At 42.4% G+C, this 19,155-nt stretch overlaps 2 protein-coding genes across 2 annotated transcripts; both read right to left on the reverse strand.

Annotated features, from left to right (window-relative positions):
* Positions 1-112: 112 nt before the first annotated feature.
* On the reverse strand, positions 113-5,816 carry LOC115374104 (membrane-spanning 4-domains subfamily A member 12-like). The gene is made up of 7 exons (XM_030072859.1): positions 5,455-5,816; positions 4,188-4,298; positions 3,101-3,157; positions 2,253-2,393; positions 710-823; positions 465-548; positions 113-342 (listed from the first exon to the last, which is right to left on the reverse strand). The coding sequence occupies exons 1-7, from the start codon at positions 5,590-5,592 to the stop codon at positions 259-261; spliced, it is 729 nt and encodes a 242-aa protein (XP_029928719.1). The 5' UTR covers positions 5,593-5,816; the 3' UTR covers positions 113-258.
* Positions 5,817-12,986: 7,170 nt separating this feature from the next.
* Positions 12,987-18,707, reverse strand: LOC115374105 (membrane-spanning 4-domains subfamily A member 12-like). Its single transcript, XM_030072860.1, has 7 exons — positions 18,469-18,707; positions 17,182-17,292; positions 15,973-16,029; positions 15,140-15,277; positions 13,656-13,769; positions 13,411-13,494; positions 12,987-13,252 (listed from the first exon to the last, which is right to left on the reverse strand). Exons 1-7 carry the CDS (start codon positions 18,604-18,606, stop codon positions 13,169-13,171), a joined length of 726 nt encoding a protein of 241 aa, XP_029928720.1. The 5' UTR covers positions 18,607-18,707; the 3' UTR covers positions 12,987-13,168.
* Between the last annotated feature and the right edge of the window lie 448 nt (positions 18,708-19,155).

Here is a 19,155-nt window from a genome sequence, read left to right on the forward strand (position 1 = left end):
TTTGAATAGGTGGACTTACATTCTGGATGTTCTCTTTAATGCACAGCCAACAGCTGGAATCACAACTTTCCACTCAACACTGAAGCATCAAGACACACACTGCAGTTAACACTGTTTATTTATTACACAAGTATGTTGAATACTTGATTCTGATTGGTCAATGCAGTCTGTAATCCATTATTTCTGAATGCAGCTGTGTCCTGAAGCTGTGAAATCATTCGTGTTTCTGATCAGCAAAGCTCTTTAACCAGCGGCAGGTCAGCCGACAGTGGTGGTGTATGCTGGAGGCTCGCACAGATCAGCAGCTCCTTTGTTCTCTGGTTCTTTAGGAAGCTCCATGGTCTGCAAAACAATATATCATCTATAACAACACATCAACTGTAAAACAACACATCATCTGCAAATAAACACATCTGTATAACAACACATCTGCAACATTCACGACTGCACAGATTTACACCAACCTGGTAGATGACGGCTGAAGTGGGCGGAGCCTGCATGTTTGCTGGGAGGCCTGAAGGTAAGTTGTTGCTCATAATGAACTCCGACTGCAAGACATGACAGTTAAAGAGCTTCAAGCTGCTGCTGTCATGAGAAAATCCTCATTTCTCCAAATTTCCTCATCATGAAATTTATCCTCTTATCAGACGGAGAACAAAGGGAAATGTCAGAGTTTAAAATCTGCTGGCATGTCGCGTGGCCGACTCACCTGGGTGTTGGAGTGGCTTTTAGCTTTACAGATTTCCACGGCGACAGTGATGGCCACGATGAACTCCAGCAGGGAGAAAATACCCAACACGGCTGACATGGCCTGTGACAGAGTCTGGAGGAAGACAGGAAGCTGCAGTCAGACTTCTACCACGGCCAGGAGAGACACCAGACTGATTATTACTAATCCAGGACACTGATGACTGATATATAGGGCCAATCAGGGGCGGAAATCCCATTTCATTACTGGTGGGGACAATAAACAGCAAAATTTCAGAGAGCAATTCCTGGAGGGGACATGAAAAAATTGCTGTCTGGCACGACTGTACCTCCCTCTTTCTCTCTTACGCTCCTTTGAAACTTGCTGCACAGCTTTGAGCCCTCAGCATGTTCATATGTTTTAAATAATGCTATTAAAAGCAATAATCCTCTAACCAAATTTATTTGCTCACTTCTAATTTCCACTACAGTCCATCAAAGTAGCTTTACAAGAACAAAAAACTCAAAATAAGCTCTAAAACTAGAGGAAATACCTTGAATAATCTAACTACATCAAATTCTTCCAAAAACAGATTTATTGTAGTGTCAACAAAAAACAAAGCAAGATATGGCATCAAATAGTGACATACAGTATATGTTTGAGCTGTACACTGTCCCTTTTAGATAAAATATGAAAATGAAATGAAACTATGCGACAAAATAATGCCATTTAAAATGCATAAAAATAGATATCTATCTAGAGACAAACTCAAAATATCAGTAAAATATTTCTATTTCTGTTTCTATTTCTGACATTAATATCCTGAAAGACTTTTTGAAAGAATAACAAGCTCAGTATTTGCTCCTCCTGTGGTCTGTCCTCTCTCTCGCTTCAGCCTGTAAACAGTCATTAGCTGTTAGCTTCATCAGTGAGCTGACAGAGGTTTTGGACCAAGCAGGGAAAATATCGCTTTTCATGTTACAACCTAAATTAGTGTGTTTTAACACTTAAAAACACACTATTTTACATCCGCTTGCATTGTGCTTTCATTGAATATTACTATATTATTCAAAATTATTTGTTAACAATGTTTTTAATTTTTTATTTTTTGGGGGGGGTGGGGGGGTGGGGTGGAGTGGGGGGGAGTGGTCTTGTCCCCCCACCCCCTCCTGGGATTTCCGCCTATGGGGCCAATATTCATTTCTGCTCAACTTGAAAATTGCAGTGTCAAAGTTTCAAGTGTGAAAAGCCAACACAAGCCTTGTTTCAAACTAACAAATGTTTAATTAGCATTATAATAGCCTAGTGAAAAATTGCAATAATAAATCAAAAAAGGAAAAAATCTGCATGAAAATCATTTGAAAATCTGAAAAAGTCTTATGGAGCCACAGAGATCAGAGCAACAGTGCTGCTCTGCCATAAAAGATTTTGAGTTTCAGGCCCCTTTCAATGTGATTTTTTTTCCCCCAAACAGAACCACTGCACTCATCAGCAACAAACTGCCGTAGTAAATTCGTGGCAGAGGAAACCGTTTCAATGTTTGAAACCTCATGAAATGTCTTACCTGCCACCCATAGTATCCATAGTTGTCATAGTATCCATAGTACCAGATCATGACGAGTCCACTGGCGTCAATAAAGTGGAGGATGACGGCGACACCAGAGGGCACGGTAGCGATGATGCTGAGGGTCAGGGCGGCGTTCACCTGCCGGGCAGAGCGACACCACCTGATGTGAGCGAACCACGTTGCAATAAAGCTTTTTTAAATGTGTAAATATTCCCGCTCCTGCACTGGCGTGTCAAGGCCGCTGCCAGGTGGGAGATAAACCTGACAATCTCCAGGATTAAAGTCAAAAATTTACAAGAAAAAACTCTAAAAGCAAGTTTTTGAAAATTCTGATTTCTTTTCTTGGAATATTGCTCCACCTCACCAGGCTCTGTTTTTTTTTTTTTATATATATATGCTGCCATAAGAGAGAGAGAGAGATTAGAGAGATCTAGTCTCTTACTGTCTATTCCTTTTCATTTTAATTTCTTATTTCTACAAAAGCACTTTCTTGGAAGGGTGTCCAAGCATCCTCTACAAACACCATGATGCTGCTTTTGATAGCTGTTTTCAGTTTGTCTGTGTAAACCGTGTCAGTCCCTATCAAATAAACCATGAAGAAAATAATAAAACAGAGATGAAAGACAGGGCATGACCTGCAGCTGAAGGCCTTAGGGCTCGGATTCGAACCCGGTGAGGTGGTCGACCTCCACCAGGTGAACCACCGGGGCACCTGACACCTCATGTGTTTAAGTCACTGAATATGTCCTGAAAATGATTTTGTTAAAAGTGCAGGAGCCCCGGGTGTGCAGGAGGTGTCGGTGTCTCTGTTTCAGTGATGAGGGACAGGAAGTGGGCGTACTGACCTTGCAGCGGTCCATGGACCTGGTGGCAGCCACCGTCAGAGAGCCGGCCAGGATGTACTGCAGGACACACACATTCAGCACCGTCAGCATCGCCTCACTCATAGCATCATTATTACTGTTACCAGTCACTGTTCAAAGTGAATCTGCTACCTGTTACTGAATCATATGAAACCAGACGACCTGAGGAATCTCTTGGTACCAGCAGGTCACGCTGGGCCGTCGGCAAGGCGGTTAAGTATGACTGCAAACTGTCTCAATGAAAATGGGTTCTCTGGGCAGCCACGGCTCTCCCCTTTGCAGACACGCCCACCTTCTGCTAATCCCATGCAGTTTGGGCCCCAAAGCCTGCAGTCCACATGTGTTCTTGTGGCCTGTTGTAAAATGGTGTGTGTGTGCAGACTGGGGCCTAAACAGTCTTGGAGCTGCATCAGTTGGCTTTGACTGGAAAGCTGAGACTCTTGTGGATTCAATGAGCCACATTTGATTCCTGTGTGATGATGTTGGCCCCCATAGCAGCCATTTCACTGCAGCCAGAGACTTTTGTCACACTGGACGTCGCTGGAGAAAATGACCTCTAGTGACCTCTAGGAGAATCACAGCCTCATCAAACTTTACAGACACAAACTAGAGAGCGAAGCCATTCAGAGGAGCTCTGCTTCTCCAGCTGGACTGACAATAAGGGACAGTTTCTGGCACATTTCCAAAACACAACACTCAACATCCAATTAACAAAAAATGCAGCTCTTAAAGAAATCTGAAAATGTCAAAAGTTTTTGGCACCAAATCAAAGCCTGAATTTTTCTGTGGTGTTCCTCAGGGTCTGGAGACTTTTTTACTTTTTGGATCAATTCTCCAGGGGTCAAACATGGTTAAATGTTGTACCAAATCTGTCTAACAAATGGTAACAACCCAAAAATTACTGCACCAAGTTATGGCACATAACTGAACATGGGAATGGCCTCATATACTTCCATCATAATGTTCTAACCCTTATACACTGAAAATAAACCAAAAAATAAATATATGCAACTAACCAAAACACAGGGTTTCTTTCAGATTTATGACTAGAATAACTTGAAGGACTCACAAACACGGCTCCCCACACAAAGATGCCGCTGAACACGGCGATCGAGTTTGGGGGGATCACCATCCCGATCCCGAAGAGGAGGACCAGCAGGCCGATCATGATCTGCACCGTCTGCAGGGACAATAAAACACAGCAACAATATTATTGATAACAGTTACACCGTTCATAGAATTTCAAAGAAGTAAAATAAATCAGCAGGAAAGAGGGAATTTTTAGTCACAAGTAGGTTTCACACAGAGAGGTGGATTCAAGACGCTCCGTGTGAAAAGCTTGAAATAACACAATAAAATGTATAAACTCAATTTCACATTAAAATGTGGAAGAAGTAAGAGGAATAAAGGAAATATAATTAAGATTAAGAAAAATAGACAGATAAAATATAAGATAAATAAGATACAAATAAAGATGAAGAAAATAAAAGGTTAGAAGAAATTGATTTAATTCCTTGAGTGTGGACAACAACAACAACAATAATAATAATGTTGATAAGCATTTTCTAAAAATCCATGTGAATTTCACACACATTGGTGAAGAGGCTGCAGAGCACAAACTCAACAGAAACACTGAACATCAGACACACACACACACACACAGTTGTTCCATGTTGTGACATATTGGCAGATAATAACTGATGATTAATCAGTCTTTTTTTTTTTTTTTTTTTTTAATAAATATTAGCTTATAAATGTCAGTAAAACTGATAATGATCAGGCTTCAGGGGACAAGAAATAAAACCCTGGCAGGAGAGGAAAAGTGGGCGTGGACAAAGGTCACGTAGGTGTGTGTTTTACACAAATCTAATAAAAATAATAATAATAATAAAATAAAAAAATCTCCGTGATCTTTAGGCTGCTGTTTGACTCTCCCACTGGCTGCTGGGCAAGGCAACTTAATTTGTGCTTTACACAGACCAACACAGGCAACACGAGCAATAAAAATAAATTGAATTACAATTAAAAAGATTTCAATTATATAAAAAAAAATATCAAACTAAATAAGACCAGTCGAACAGAAGAGTAAAAGTTATAGTGCAGTGTAAAGTTTTAACCAAACACCTCAAAGTTCATTTAACAAAAGTCAGGCAAACAGAAAAGCCTTCAGCCGGGATTTAACGGAGTAAATGTGTGATAGCTGGCAAAATATCAACATATAGGCTAATGATGAATTTTGCAATTATGCAGCTGAGATAAACAAAAACAGAACTTATTAAAAACCAATACTGTGTGTGTGTGTGTGTGTGTGTGTGTGTGTGTGTGTGTGTCCTCACCCCCAGTGCCAGCAACCGTCTCTGTGTGGCGCCCTGGGGGCCCAGCGGTGGGCCCCCTTGGGCCCCCGGGGCTGAAGGGTAAACCTGGGTGATGACCGTCACGCCGGCCAGCGAGGAAGACGCCACCGACGCAGACATGATGAGCTGAAATGAAGCCGCTCTGCTTCTTCGCTGCTTTTATCTGAACGAGTAACCCGAGTCTGAGAGGGAAAAGATCCCTGCAGGACGTTTTTATTGCGGCTCCCCATCCAGGAAAACAACACCCACACTTCTGGGAACACAGTTCTCACTTCCAGTACATCAGCAGCCTGGCGAATGTCCAGGATCACATACCGACTTATTAGGCACTCGTTTCTTGTCAGTTTTCGACCAGTTGCGTAACCCGACAGACTTACATAGAACTACCACAACTTCTGAAACAGACGCGTGTCATATGTGTCATATTTTGTGGAAATAGAGTCTGCCAGTAACTAACGGTTAACTGATAGGCTTGTGCCGATCGGCAACCCGATTCTTTGTTTTTGTTCTCGTTGTTTTTTTTGTTTTTTTGTTTTTTGTTTTTCAGAGAGGAACAGCAGAGCTCCTCCGAGTAGCTCTGCTGTTCCTCTCTCTTTAGCCTGGTGTTTGGCTGATCAGCTGATACAGGGCACAGTGTGTGTGTGTGTGTGTGTGTGTGTGTGTGTGTGTGTGTGTGTGTGTGTGTTTTAACGGCAAAAAACAACATCTTCGATCATCCTCTCAATCACTAATAGAGAATCGGGTTCGATCGGCACAAGCCTATCAGTTAACGGTTATTAATTGGTTAACAAACGCTAGTTAACTGATTACCGTTAAGTGATCGGTTAAAAACATTAATAATAGCCTAATAATAATAATAATAATAATAATAATAATAATTTGTGCATCTCTAATCCAGAGGTCATTCATTGCTACATCTTTTAACACTTCTCCCCGTAAACAGGTCACTGAAAAAAACATTAAAAAAAAACACCGGCACCGATCTACCAGGCATCGAATACTAATACTATGTAGCTATACTGATTTAGTGCGACAAAAACTAACGACGTCAGCAGTGTACGCTGCACGCTGTACGCTGCATTTAGTTTAATGTTTAAAGTAACGCTAGGCCTACAAACTAATCCCATTAAAAAAGGAAGTGCTAAAAGTGTTAACGGAGTTCTGGGTTTACTCTACGGGTTTACTCTATTTCGACGTTATATGACGCAAAAAACGTCACGTTACCATGACAACAAAGAGGTAGCCGATGCCCCAAATGCTTCCTGTGGCATCTATCTCAGACGCTGTGGTAGTTCTATGTAAGTCTGTCGGGTTACCCAACTTGTGGAAAACTGACGAGAAACGGGTGCCTAATGAGTCGGCATGTGACCCTGACCATTCGCCAGGCTGCTGACGCATTGGGAGCGAGAACGTGTTGCAACACTCACACAACATCCAGCCACTGTTGTAATTTAATCTTCAGTGGTTGCAGTTTAGTAGTTTAGTAATGTTCACACCTATTTCAGATAATAAATACAAAGTTTTATGAAGATATATTGATATTAAAATGGTGGTAAGATTAAACCACAAAGAAGAAAATGTTCAAATGATCCCTCAGACATTTCCCTCTTTCCTTTATTTCTAGTGAATTTAAACTACCCCTCATATTGGTGAGGACCCCTAGAGCACCTTCAAGGGCCCCTGGGGGCCCCCAGACCCTGCTTTGAAAACCAGTGTTGTAGTTTGTTTCCACCTGTGTTGAAGTGAAACTGGGGTTTCTGCCGACAGCAAAGTGGCGCCACCAAGTGGCCAACAGAGTCAAAGCACCAGCAGTGAAGTTGATGCGTGTCACCCAGGACCTTCATCCTCCTCCTCACAGCTGAAGATAAACATCCAATCACAGCAATGCGGCTCCAGCTGGAGCTCGCTGACGTCTGGAGTGTTTTCTGCCCCCTGCAGGCGACTGAGCGCTCAACATGTCTGACAGGGGTTTTTTTTCTTGCTCCAGACCCCCAAGTGGAGGTTCATTAAGCCACGCCCCCCCATCTGAAGTGGTTTTATGGACTTCAATGAGGGGCTGTGGACCCTGACATGACCTCCACCTCCCGTGGCTGCGTCTTTCTCTGTGTGACTGTCTGTCTGCCTGCCTGCCCGCTCCTGTCCCGGGTTGCCTAGTAACACACACCGACGCTGCGCACTGCGCGCACCAGGGCACCCGCATGTTTTCAAGATGTCGGCTACACCCGACACTCCACCACGTCCCAAAAAGCAAAAACGTTTGCAAAAGTACAGACGTGAATGGGAAGAGGCGAACCCGTGGCCTGACAGCGTCAGAGGCAATGAGTACAAGGCAGATTGCAAAACGTGTCGGCGAGTAGTACAGTAAGGGACGTCATTATATGATCAACTTGATTTCCTATATGGTTGTGTATTTAGCAGAAGATGTCAGTGCTTATGCTGATGTGGACATATACCCTACAGCACAGTTTCTCAAATGGGGGTATGTGGAGGAACTCCAGGGGGTAGCCTACATGAGATTTAAAAAAAAAAAAAATTATACAACACGTAGATCTGACCAAGCAATCCGACTGGTCAATCAGACGTTTAGAATGTGCTCAAATGAGCATGATAGCACGGCTAGCCGTGCTCAAATGAAAAATACCTCATCAATGAAAATGTTACTCCGCCTATATCTTATAGAGTGGTGAAGTCCCGCCCCTTCCGGTGGGCCCCCATGGGACCTTTCGGAGCGAAAAAAAAATGAATGGTGTTCAATGGACAGAAAATAATTATTTTCAGGTCCCCCGTCGTTATGCCATGGATTACACAAATGTTGTTTATAGGCTTAAATAACAAATTTTCATGTCAAGAGTTTGACCGTTTATTGCTCCATTGTTCAGTTAAATGCTGTTGAGAAAACACAATTAGAAAGACTACATACTGTGTCGCGTATGTGACGCCACGTCATCGCCGTTTCCCTCCATCCAGATTCAAGTCAAGATGCCGGTGTGTTTTGTTCCCGATTGTCCGCGTCTCCGAGGGCCGACGGAGCGCCGGGCCGGGCGGGAGGGCGAGTGGACCCCGCCGCCGGGCGGAAAAACTCAGAACCTCAAAAACTCAGCGCGGAGCAGAGAAATCGCCATGTCTGTTGTAGGCTTCCAGTGCGGGTGGTGATGTATATCATTCGCACCGAGAGCAGCGAAGAGTTGTAGTTTACAAAGCGGGCTCACACAAAACCTAGCATTATTAATATTCTTCGTGTTAAATTGTAGTCTCCTTTACGTGAAAATTTATCTTTAAATATCACAAACAACATATTTGAAATCCATGGCACAATTCAAACGGGACCAGAAAATAATTTTTATCTACCCATTGGATCGCATTCATAATTTTTTGCTTTTGAGGACCCATGTACCGGAAGTGGGTGTGTGGTTTCCATGGCAACACGGAATGTTTCACTGAAACCTGCATCAAAAGCCACTGTCAACTTTGTTAGTCTGCATAATGTACCGTTTTGTTGTCAATTTTGATTTATTTGGCGACCTAAATTTGGATGAATGGCTGAACGAGGAAGACAAAACAGAACAGATAAAGCCGAGATACGCGAGAGTGATGAGTGAAGAGCTGGATCAGCTGGAGAGGTCAGGAAATGAAGCCGGTACGGCCCGGTCAACGTCTTGGGCCGTCAAATGTCTACAAGACTACCTGACAAACACCGGGCAAACAGCTGATTTCTCAGGTGCCAGTAAAGAAGAGCTAAACAAGATCCTCCGTGAATTTTATGGAGCTTTAATTTCTACAATAAAGAAAATGAAATGCACAGACAGTAGCCTACCTGTTGAGACAGATTCAGGACCACGGACAGTACTATTCGTTCTTTAAGCGTGATGTAACACCCTTTCAAAATACCGTATTAAAAAGGTTCATTTGGCCTACAAATTAATGTTAACCACAGTCTCCTCTGACGAAGGCTGCAGAAGCAAGGTAGCCGAAACTTGTCAGGTACAAACAATTCACCTTACAGGCCTTTATAAAAGAAAAACTGTGGTTAACCATTCAAAATACTATTTCCGGGTCCAAATGCTCTGACAGATACTCAAAACAAACGACAATGGCTTAACCGGTGAACTTGTTTACAATCACTTTTTTCTTCGGTGAGGTACCTGCGAGAGTGAAAAAAGGCTACAACTCCTTCAGTTCCAACAGAAAAAGAGAGTTTACGAGGTTGAGGTGAGTTAGAAGTTAGCAGTAAGCTAGCTAGCTAGTTGACATCTTAAGATGACATGCCAAAAAAACGTACAGGGGTCCGTTTCACAAAGCAGATTTAGTGAAAACTCTGAGTCTGAGAGTCTGTTAACCCTGAAATGAGGGAAACTGGCAGAAAGAGGGGCAACTCTAGCCTGTTTCACAGAGGGAGGTAACTGCTGTTTGTTTATTAAAATGAGAGAAGTAGCAGGTTCAACCACTGCTCATTTAACCTGAATACAACTTGGGTGCACTGTATTATTGTACTGTTATATCGCAAACAACAATTTATTCAAATAAAAGGTTATACATTTGCCATTAATTGTTGTTTTCTTGTTAATATCCATTACTTTAAACCTGATTCCCTTTCAAGAAACAACAGGGATGTAGGAAACTTCGCCTGCACTGTCCAGTATCCAGGTATTTATTTCACATTCACACTGGTTTTGGCAAAAAAAATCGCTGAATCGATTTCAAGTCATTGAATCAAATCGAATCGAATCGTTCTAAATGAAGTAAGATCGTCCTTGAATCGGATCGGCAACCATGAATCGTGAATTGAATCGAATCGTTGTTAAAAATGAATCGTTACATCCCTACTTCCTACAGTAAAGACACTCCACTCTTCACTGCACTACAAGCAGATAACATCCACCAGCCGTGGGGCGATGACATTACTAACCTGACCTTTGACCTCTTACAGACGCCGGCTGCATCCACATGGAGATGGTGGTGGACATGGTGATGACTCCGGTGTTTATTTTTCAAAATAAAGTTAATTCAAGGATTCAAGGAGTCTTTATTTGTCCCCGTGAGGCAAATTGCTCTGCAGCCAGCAGTAACAAGACAAAAAACAAACAGCCACAACACAGAATAACAACTCATATAACATATAACACAGCAGATAACAACAAATAGAACAGACAATTGTTAATCACTTGTTGAGAAAACCTATGGCAGCAGGGACAAAAGAATATTTTAGTCTGTTCGTCCTGCATTTTGGCAGGATGTACCTGCGGCCTGACGGGAGCAGCACAAACTCACCAACCAAGGGCTGGCTCTGGTCAGTCAGGAGTGAGCGGGCCTTACTGAGGGTTCTGAGCTTGTATACATCAGAAAGAGCACTAAGATTAATCCCTGCAATTTTGCTGCACGCTTTCACTATGCCCTGCAATCTGTTTTTGTTTTTGAGGGAAAGCAAGCCGAACCAGCAAACAAAAGAAAAGGTCAAAACAGATTCAATGAAACAGGAATAAAACATCCTCATAAAAGTGCTGTCAACATTAAAGCTCCGCAGTTTCCTATAAAAATACATACGTTGATGTGCCTTTTTACAGACAGCATCCACATGGAAATCAAAACACAGCTTGTCATGAATGTTAGTGCCAAGATATTTGTAATTATGGACCAGCTCGACAGCTTGATCCTCAATGACAAGAGGAGAGGTGACTGACAGATGTTTACGAAAGTCTATCAACATTTCTTTGGTCTTTGACACATTGATGCACACAAAAGATGAGGAACACCAGTCCGTGAATTCCTTCACCACAGGGCCATGGTCAGGGTCGTCGCTGCTCAGCAAGGACACGATTACTGAGTCATCAGCAAATTTCAAGATGTGACGCCCCTCATATTGGCTACGGCACTCGTTCGTGTACAACACAAACAGCAAAGGTGAAAGGACGCAGCCCTGAGGTGATCCAGTGGAGGAGACAAGATTGTCTGCCAGGACACCATTGACCCTCACACATTGTGGTCTTTCAGTTAAAAAGTCCATTAACCAGGCCATATGACCAGGATCGATGCTGTGGAAGTTACTTAGTCTTTCTGTTAAAATGTGTGGCTGTATGCAGTTAAAAGCAGATGAAAAGTCAATAAATAAAAGACGGGCAAATGTCATGGCTCCCTCAAGATGAGTCAAGACGAGATTTAAAAGGGTGGCTAATGCATCTTCGACACCTCTACCTGACCTGTAAGCGAACTGCAGCGGGTCCAGGTTGTCTTGAACACAGGTCAGAAGTCTTTCCTTGACAATTTTCTCAAATGACTTCATAACAAGGGAAGTCAATGCCACAGGTCTAAAATCATTTAGGGATTTGGGGGATGCAGATTTGGGGACTGGATCAATAATGGAATCCTTCCAAAGAGAGGGGACCTTCTGAAGCTGGAGGGACATTGAAAAGATAGAAGAAAATTTGTCTGCCAGCTGGTCAGTACAGTTCTTGAGAACACGCCCTCCAATGCCATCCGGGCCAGGGCTTTTCCGTTCCTTGACTCCACGGAAAGGTTTGCACACCTTGCTCCTGTCAACAACATTATTCTGTGAGGAGATAGCATTTTTAAAAACTGACAATTCCTCACTGAAATTCCAGTTGTTAAAACGAAGGTAAAAATTGTTCAGATCATTTGAGAGCACCAGATCAGGCCTTCCATTAAGGGAGACATGGCTCTTCCTGGATTGCATCCCCATCATGGATTTGACCCCCTCCCATGCAGTATCCCATGCAGTATCACCCTGAGCAAAGCAAATGTTTCTTTGGTTAATCACAGTTTTTACACTTTTAGTCACCCACGGCTTATTGTTGGGGTAAAAGAAAATTTCTTTCCGTGGGATAATGGAGGCCTCACAGAAGGAAACATATGAACAAACAACATCAGTTAATTCATCAGTATCCACGGAAACGTAATTGCTGTGAAATGTAACATTTCATGATATTTAAATTAACATTTCAAACTGATTATAGTAAGTATATTTGCGCAAATAAAGGCTACATAGCCTATATATGTGTATATATATACATTTAAAATTGTTTTAATATCTGGAAGAAAAAAATCATCATTCCAAAGGCGTGGCGGCTTTTATTTTGCCGTAGCGGTGCGCCATGATGAATTACATGTAGCGGAAACCATGCATTCAAAATCACCAGGCTGCACCTTTAACCCTATAAAGCCATTCGTATCATATATGATACACATTTTCAATTCCGTTTTTCATTTTCAGTTTAATCAATACTTGACCAAAAAAACTCTGATTTATACAGCACTTTTCTGAGTACCCAAAGACACTTTACAACAGAGAAGTAGAGAATGGAGAAATTAATAGCCTACTTTTATGTTTTATGAACAACTGAACATTCGAAGCTGCCTTTCGCCAACTATTATGTCTGTTCTCTCACTGCTACTAGAATCTGAGCCACAGGTGCTGCTAAATAATGGCCAATTTGGTGATTTTTTTTCGGGCTTTATCGGGCTGTCAGGCCTAAAGTTCGGCTAATTAGTCAGGTCGGGTAGGGCCTCGGGCTGGCCCAGTTGGGCCCGGTTCGGGTCGGGTCTTAATTTTCAGGCCCGATGAGAACTCTAATTCTGATTGGTCAATGCACTCTGTAATCCATTATTTCTAAATGCAGCTGTGTCCTGAAGCTGTGACATCATCCGTGTTTCTGATCAGCAAAGCTCTTTAACCAGCAGCAGGTCAGCCGACAGTGGTGGTGTATGCTGGAGGCTCGCCCAGATCAGCAGCTCCTCGGTTCTCTGGTTCTTTAGGAAGCTCCATGGTCTGCAAAACAATATATCATCTATAGCAACACATCAACTATAAAACAACACATCATCTGCAAATAAACACATCTGTACAGCAACACATCATCTGCAAATCAACACATCATCTGCAACAACACATCTGCAAAATTCACGACTGCGCAGATCTACACCAACCTGGTAGATGACGGCTGAAGTGGGCGGAGCCTGCATGTTTGCTGGGAGGCCTGAAGGTAAGTTGTTGCTCATAATGAACTCCGACTGCAAGACATGACAGTTAAAGAGCTTCAAGCTGCTGCTGTCATGAGAAAATTCTCATTTCTCCAAATTTCCTCATCATTAAATTTATCTTCTTTTCAGACGGAGAACAAAGGGAAATGTCAGAGTTTAAAATCTGCTGGCATGTCGCGTGGCCGACTCACCTGGGTGTTGGAGTGGCTTTTAGCTTTACAGATTTCCACGGCGACAGTGATGGCCACGATGAACTCCAGCAGGGAGAAAATACCCAACACGGCTGACATGGCCTGTGACAGAGTCTGGAGGAAGACAGGAAGCTGCAGTCAGACTTCTAACACGGCCAGGAGAGACACCAGACTGATTATTACTAATCCAGGACACTGATGACTGATATATAGGGCCAGTCAGGGGCAGAAATCCCATTTCATTACTGGTGGGGACAATGAACAGCAAAATTTCAGAGTAATTCCTGGAGGGGACATGAAAAAATTGCTGTCTGGCACGACTGCACCTCCCTCTTTCTCTCTTACGCTCCTTTGAAACTTTCCGTACAGTGTTGAGCCCTCAGCATGTTCATATGTTTTAAATAATGCTATTAAAAGCAATAATCCTCTAACCAAATTTCTTTGCTCACTGTTCTAATTTCCACTACAGTCCATCAAAGTAGCTTTACAAGAACTAGAAACTCAAAATAAGCTCTAAAACTAGAGGAAACACCTTGAATAATCCAACTACATCAAACTATTCTTCAAAAACACATTTATTGTAGTGTCAACAAAAAACAAAGCAAGATATGGCATCAGATAGTGACATACAGATTATATTTGAGCTCTACACTGTCCCTTTTAGATAAAATATGAAAATGAAATGAAACTATGCGCCAAAATAATGCCATTTAAAATGCAAAAAAATAGATATCTATCTAGGGACAAACTCAAAATATCAGTAAAATATAAACTATTTCTGACATTAATATCCTGACAGACTTTGAAAGAATAAAAAGCTCAGTGTTTGCTCTGTCCTCTCTCTCGCTTCAGTCCTGAAACAGTCATTACCTATGAGCTTCATCAGTGAGCTGAAAGAGGTTTTGGACCAAGCAGGGAAAATATCGCTTTTCATATTACAGCCTTGTGCTTGGTGATCACTTGAGTAGGTTTTCTTGCTAGTTCTAATCAGGTTGCTACCTCTCAGGCTGACAGACTGACTGGGGGGGAGCTAAAATAGTGTGTTTTAACACTTAAAAACACACAATTTTACAATTTTACATCCGCTTGCATTGTGCTTTCATTGAATATTACTATATTATTCAAAATTACTTGTTAACAATGGTTTTTTTTTTTTTTTTTAAATTATCTATTTTAAATTATCTTATTTTTTATTTCAAACTAACAAATGTTTAATTAACATTATAATAGTGAAAATTGCAATAAAAACATTAGAAAAAGGAAAAACTCCACATAATCATTTGAAAATCTGAAAAAGTCTTTTGGAGCCATAGAGATCAGAGCAACAGTGCTGCTCTGCCATAAAAGATTTTGAGTTTCATCCCCCTTTCAATGTGATTTTTTTCCCCAGACAGAATCACTGCACTCATCAACAACAAACTGCTGTAGTAAATTCGTGGCAGAGGAAACCGTTTCATTGTTTGAAACCTGATGAAATGTCCTACCTGCCACTTATGATCGTGATAGGATCCAAAGAAAAACAAAAAAAACATGCCGAGCCCACTGACGTCAATAAAGTGGAGGATGACGGCGACAACAGAGGACAGGGTAGCAATGATGCTGAGGGTCAGGGCGGCGTTCACCTGCCGGGCAGAGCGACACCACCTGACGTTAGCCAACCATGTTGCAATTAAGCTTATTTAAATGTGTAAATATTCCCGCTCCTGCAATGGAGTGTCAAGGCAGCTGGCAGGTGAGGAATAAACCTGAGAATCCCCAGGATTAAAGTCATAAAATTACAAGAAAAAACTCTAAAAACTAGTTTTTGAAAATTCTGATTTCTTTTCTTGGAATATTACTCCACCTCACCAGGCTCTATTTTTTTATATATATGCTGCCATAAGAGAGAGAGATTAGAGAGATCTAGTCTCTTACTGTCTGTTCCTTTTCATCTTAATTTCTTATCTTTACAAAAGCCCTTTCTTGGACAGGTGTCCAAGCATCCACTACAAACACCATGATGCTGCTTTTGATAGCTGTTTTCAGTTTGTCTGTGTAAACTGTGTCAGTCCCTATCAAATAAACCATGAAGAAAATAATAAAACAGACATGAAAGACAGGGCATGACCTGCAGCTGAAGGCCTTAGGGCTCGGATTCGAACCCGGTGAGGTGGTCGACATCCACCAGGTGAACCACCGGGGCACCTGACACCTCATGTGTTTAAGTCACTGAATATGTCCTGAAAATGATTTTGTTAAATGTGCAGGAGCCCCGGGTGTGCAGGAGGTGTCGGTGTCTCTGTTTCAGTGATGAGGGACAGGAAGTGGGCGTACTGACCTTGCAGCGGTCCATGGACCTGGTGGCAGCCACCGTCAGAGAGCCTGCCAGGATGTACTGCAGGACACACACATTCAGCACCGTCAGCATCACCTCACTCATACCATCATTATTACTGTTACCAGTCACTGTTCAAAGTGAATCTGCTACCTGTTACTGAATCATATGAAACCAGACGACCTGAGGAATCTCTTGGTACCAGCAGGTCATGCTGGGCCGTTGGCAAGGCGGCTAAGTATGACTCCAAAGTGTCTCAATGAAAATGGGTTCTCTGGGCAGCCACGGCTCTCCCCTTTGACACGCCCACCTTCTGCTAATCCTATGCAGTTTGGGCCACAAAGCCTGCAGTCCACATGTGTTCTTGTGGCCTGTTGTAAAATGGTGTGTGTGTGCAGACTGGGGCCTAAACAGTCTTGGAGCTGCATCAGTTGGCTTTGACTGGAAAGCTGAGACTCTTGTGGATTCAATGAGCCACATTTGATTCCTCTGTGATGATGTTGGCCCCCATAGCAGCCATTTCACTGCAGCCACAGACTTTTGTCAAACTGGTCGTCGCTGGAGAAAACAACCTCTAGTGACCTCTAGGAGAATCACAGCCTCATCAGACTTTACACACACAAACTGGAGAGTGAGTCTATTCAGAGGAGCTCTGCTTCTCCAGCTGGACTGACAATAAGGGCCAGTTTCTGGCAACTAAAAATGTCGTTCTTAAAGAAATCTGAAAATGTCAGTTTTGAAAGTTTTTGGCACCAAATCAAAGCCTGAATTTTTCTGTGGTGTTCCTCAGGGTCTGGTGACTTTTTTACTTTTTGGATCAATTCTCCGGGGTCAGACATGGTTAAATGTTGTACTAAATCTGTGTAACAAATGGTATCAACCCAAAAATTACTGCAACAACTTATGGCGCCTTGCGCTGAAAGTAGACGTGGTTTCAGATGGCGAGCTTTTGGCGCACCTCGGCGAAGCCTTTTGGCACGAAACTGTCACTGCGCCAAGCCGAATCTGTCGGCACCTCCCCCCGCTGCGCCGCCACTCCCATCTCGGCGAACCTCCGCCTGCGAAACTTGGACACTGTCCGCCTCTGCCGTTTCGCCGGTCGAAACTAGCTCTGCGCGGGGTTCGCCTCACTGCGCCACCCCGCGCTGCGCCGGGAAACTAGAGCCCAGTGTTTCCTTCAGATTTATGACTAGAATAACTTGACAGACTCACAAACATGGCTCCCCACACGAAGATGCCGCTGAACATGGCGATCGTTTTTAGGGGGATCGCCATCCCGATCCCAAAGAGGAGGACCAGCAGGCCGATCATGATCTGCACCGTCTGCAGGGACAATAAAATACAACAACATTATTGATAACAGTTACACCTTTCATAGAATTTCAAAGAAGTAAAATGAATCAGTAGGAAAGAGGGAATTTGCAGGTTTCACACAGAGAGGTGGATTCAAGACGCTCCGTGTGAAAAGCTTGAAATAACAGAATAAAATGTATAAACTCAATTTCACATAAAAATACAGAAGAAGTAAGAGGCGTAAAGGAAATATAATTAAGATTAAGAAAAATAGACAGATAAAATATAAGATAAATAAGATACAAATAAAGATGAAGAAAATAAAAGGTTAGAAGAAATTGATTTAATTCCTTGAGTGTGGACAACAATAATAATAATACTGATAAGCATTTTCTAAAAATCCATGTGAATTTCACACACATTGGTGAAGAGGCTGCAGAGCACAAACTCAACAGAAACACTGAACATCAGACACACACACACACACACATACACACACACACAGTTGTTCCATGTTGGGACATATTGGCAGATAATAACTGATGATTAATCAGTCTTTTTTTTTTTTTTTTTTTTTTTTTTTAATAAATATTAGCTTATAAACGTCAATAAAACTGATAATCGATCAGGCTGCAGGGAACAAGAAATAAAACCCTGGCAGGAGTGAAAAAGTGGGCGTGGCCAAAGGTCACAAGAACAGTGTTTTACTAATGAAAATCTAATGAAAAAAATAAGATTAAAAAAAATCTCCCTCATCTTTAGGCTGCTGTTTGACTCTCCCACTGGCTGCTGGGCAAGGCAACTGAATTTGTGCTTTACACAAACCAACACAGGCAACACGAGCAATAAAACTAAATTGAATTACAATTAAAAAGATTTAAATTATATTTTAAAAAATCTCAAACTAAATAAGACCAATCGAACAGGAGAGTAAAAGTTAAAGTGCAGTGTAAAGTTTTAACCAAAAGCCTCAAAGTTCATTTAACAAAAGGCAGCAGCAAACAGAAAAGCCTTCAGTCGGGATTTAAAGGAGCAAATGTGTGATAGCTGGCAAAATATCAACACATAATGATGAATTTTGTAATTATGCAACTGAGATAAACAAAAACAGAACTTATTAAAAACCAATACTGTCTGTGTGTGTGTGTGTGTGTGTGTGTGTGTGTGTGTGTGTGTGTGTGTGTGTGTGTGTGTGTGTGTCCTCACCCCCAGTGCCAGCAACCGTCTCTTTGTGGCGCCCTGGGGGCCAAGCGGCGGGCACCCCTGAGCCCCCGGGGCTGCAGGGTACACCTGGGTGATGACCGTCACGCCGGCCAGCGAGGAAGACGCCACCGACGCAGACATGATGAGCTGAAATGAAGCCGCTCTGCTTCTTCGCTGCTTTTCTCTTAACGAGTAACCCGAGTCTGAGAGGGAAAAGATCCCTGCAGGATGTTTTTATTGCGGCTCTAAGGAAACCCCATCCAGGAAAACAACACCCACACTTCTCGGAAAACAGTTCTCACTTCCAATGCATCAACACGGGGAATGGCCAGGGTTACATGCGGACTTATTAGGCACCCGTTTCTCATCAGTTTTCCACGAGTTGCGTAACCAGACAGACTTACATAGAACTACCATAACTTCTGAAATAGACGACACAGGAAGCATTTGGGGCGTCAACTAACTCTGTTGTCATGGTAACGTGACGTTTGTCATATTATGTGGAAATAGAGTCTGCCAGTAACTAACGGTTAACTGATAGGCTTGTGCCGATCGGCAACCCGATTCTCTTTGGGTTTTTTTTTTTCTCGATGTTTTTTTTTTTTTTTTTTTTTTTTTTTAGAGAGGAACAGCAGAGCTCCTCCGAGTAGCTCTGCTGTTCCTCTCTCTTTAGCCTGGTGTTTGGCTGAT

Source organism: Myripristis murdjan, chromosome 16, assembly GCF_902150065.1.
Source record: "Myripristis murdjan chromosome 16, fMyrMur1.1, whole genome shotgun sequence".
Classification (NCBI taxonomy): Eukaryota; Metazoa; Chordata; class Actinopteri; order Holocentriformes; family Holocentridae; genus Myripristis; species Myripristis murdjan.

Coding starts and splice junctions, on each gene's coding strand:
- LOC115374105 (XM_030072860.1), bottom strand. CDS start 18,606: ATGTCTGCGTCGGTGGCGTCTTCCTCGCTGGCCGGCGTGACGGTCATC. Junction 16,030..17,181: donor TCGTGTGGGGAGCCATGTTT/GTGAGTCTGTCA, acceptor TGTGTCCTGCAG/TACATCCTGGCAGGCTCTCT. Junction 13,495..13,655: donor AAAGCCACTCCAACACCCAG/GTGAGTCGGCCA, acceptor CATGTCTTGCAG/TCGGAGTTCATTATGAGCAA.
- LOC115374104 (XM_030072859.1), bottom strand. CDS start 5,592: ATGTCTGCGTCGGTGGCGTCTTCCTCGCTGGCCGGCGTGACGGTCATC. Junction 4,299..5,454: donor GACGGTTGCTGGCACTGGGG/GTGAGGACACAC, acceptor TTGTCCCTGCAG/ACGGTGCAGATCATGATCGG. Junction 3,158..4,187: donor TTGTGTGGGGAGCCGTGTTT/GTGAGTCCTTCA, acceptor TGTGTCCTGCAG/TACATCCTGGCCGGCTCTCT.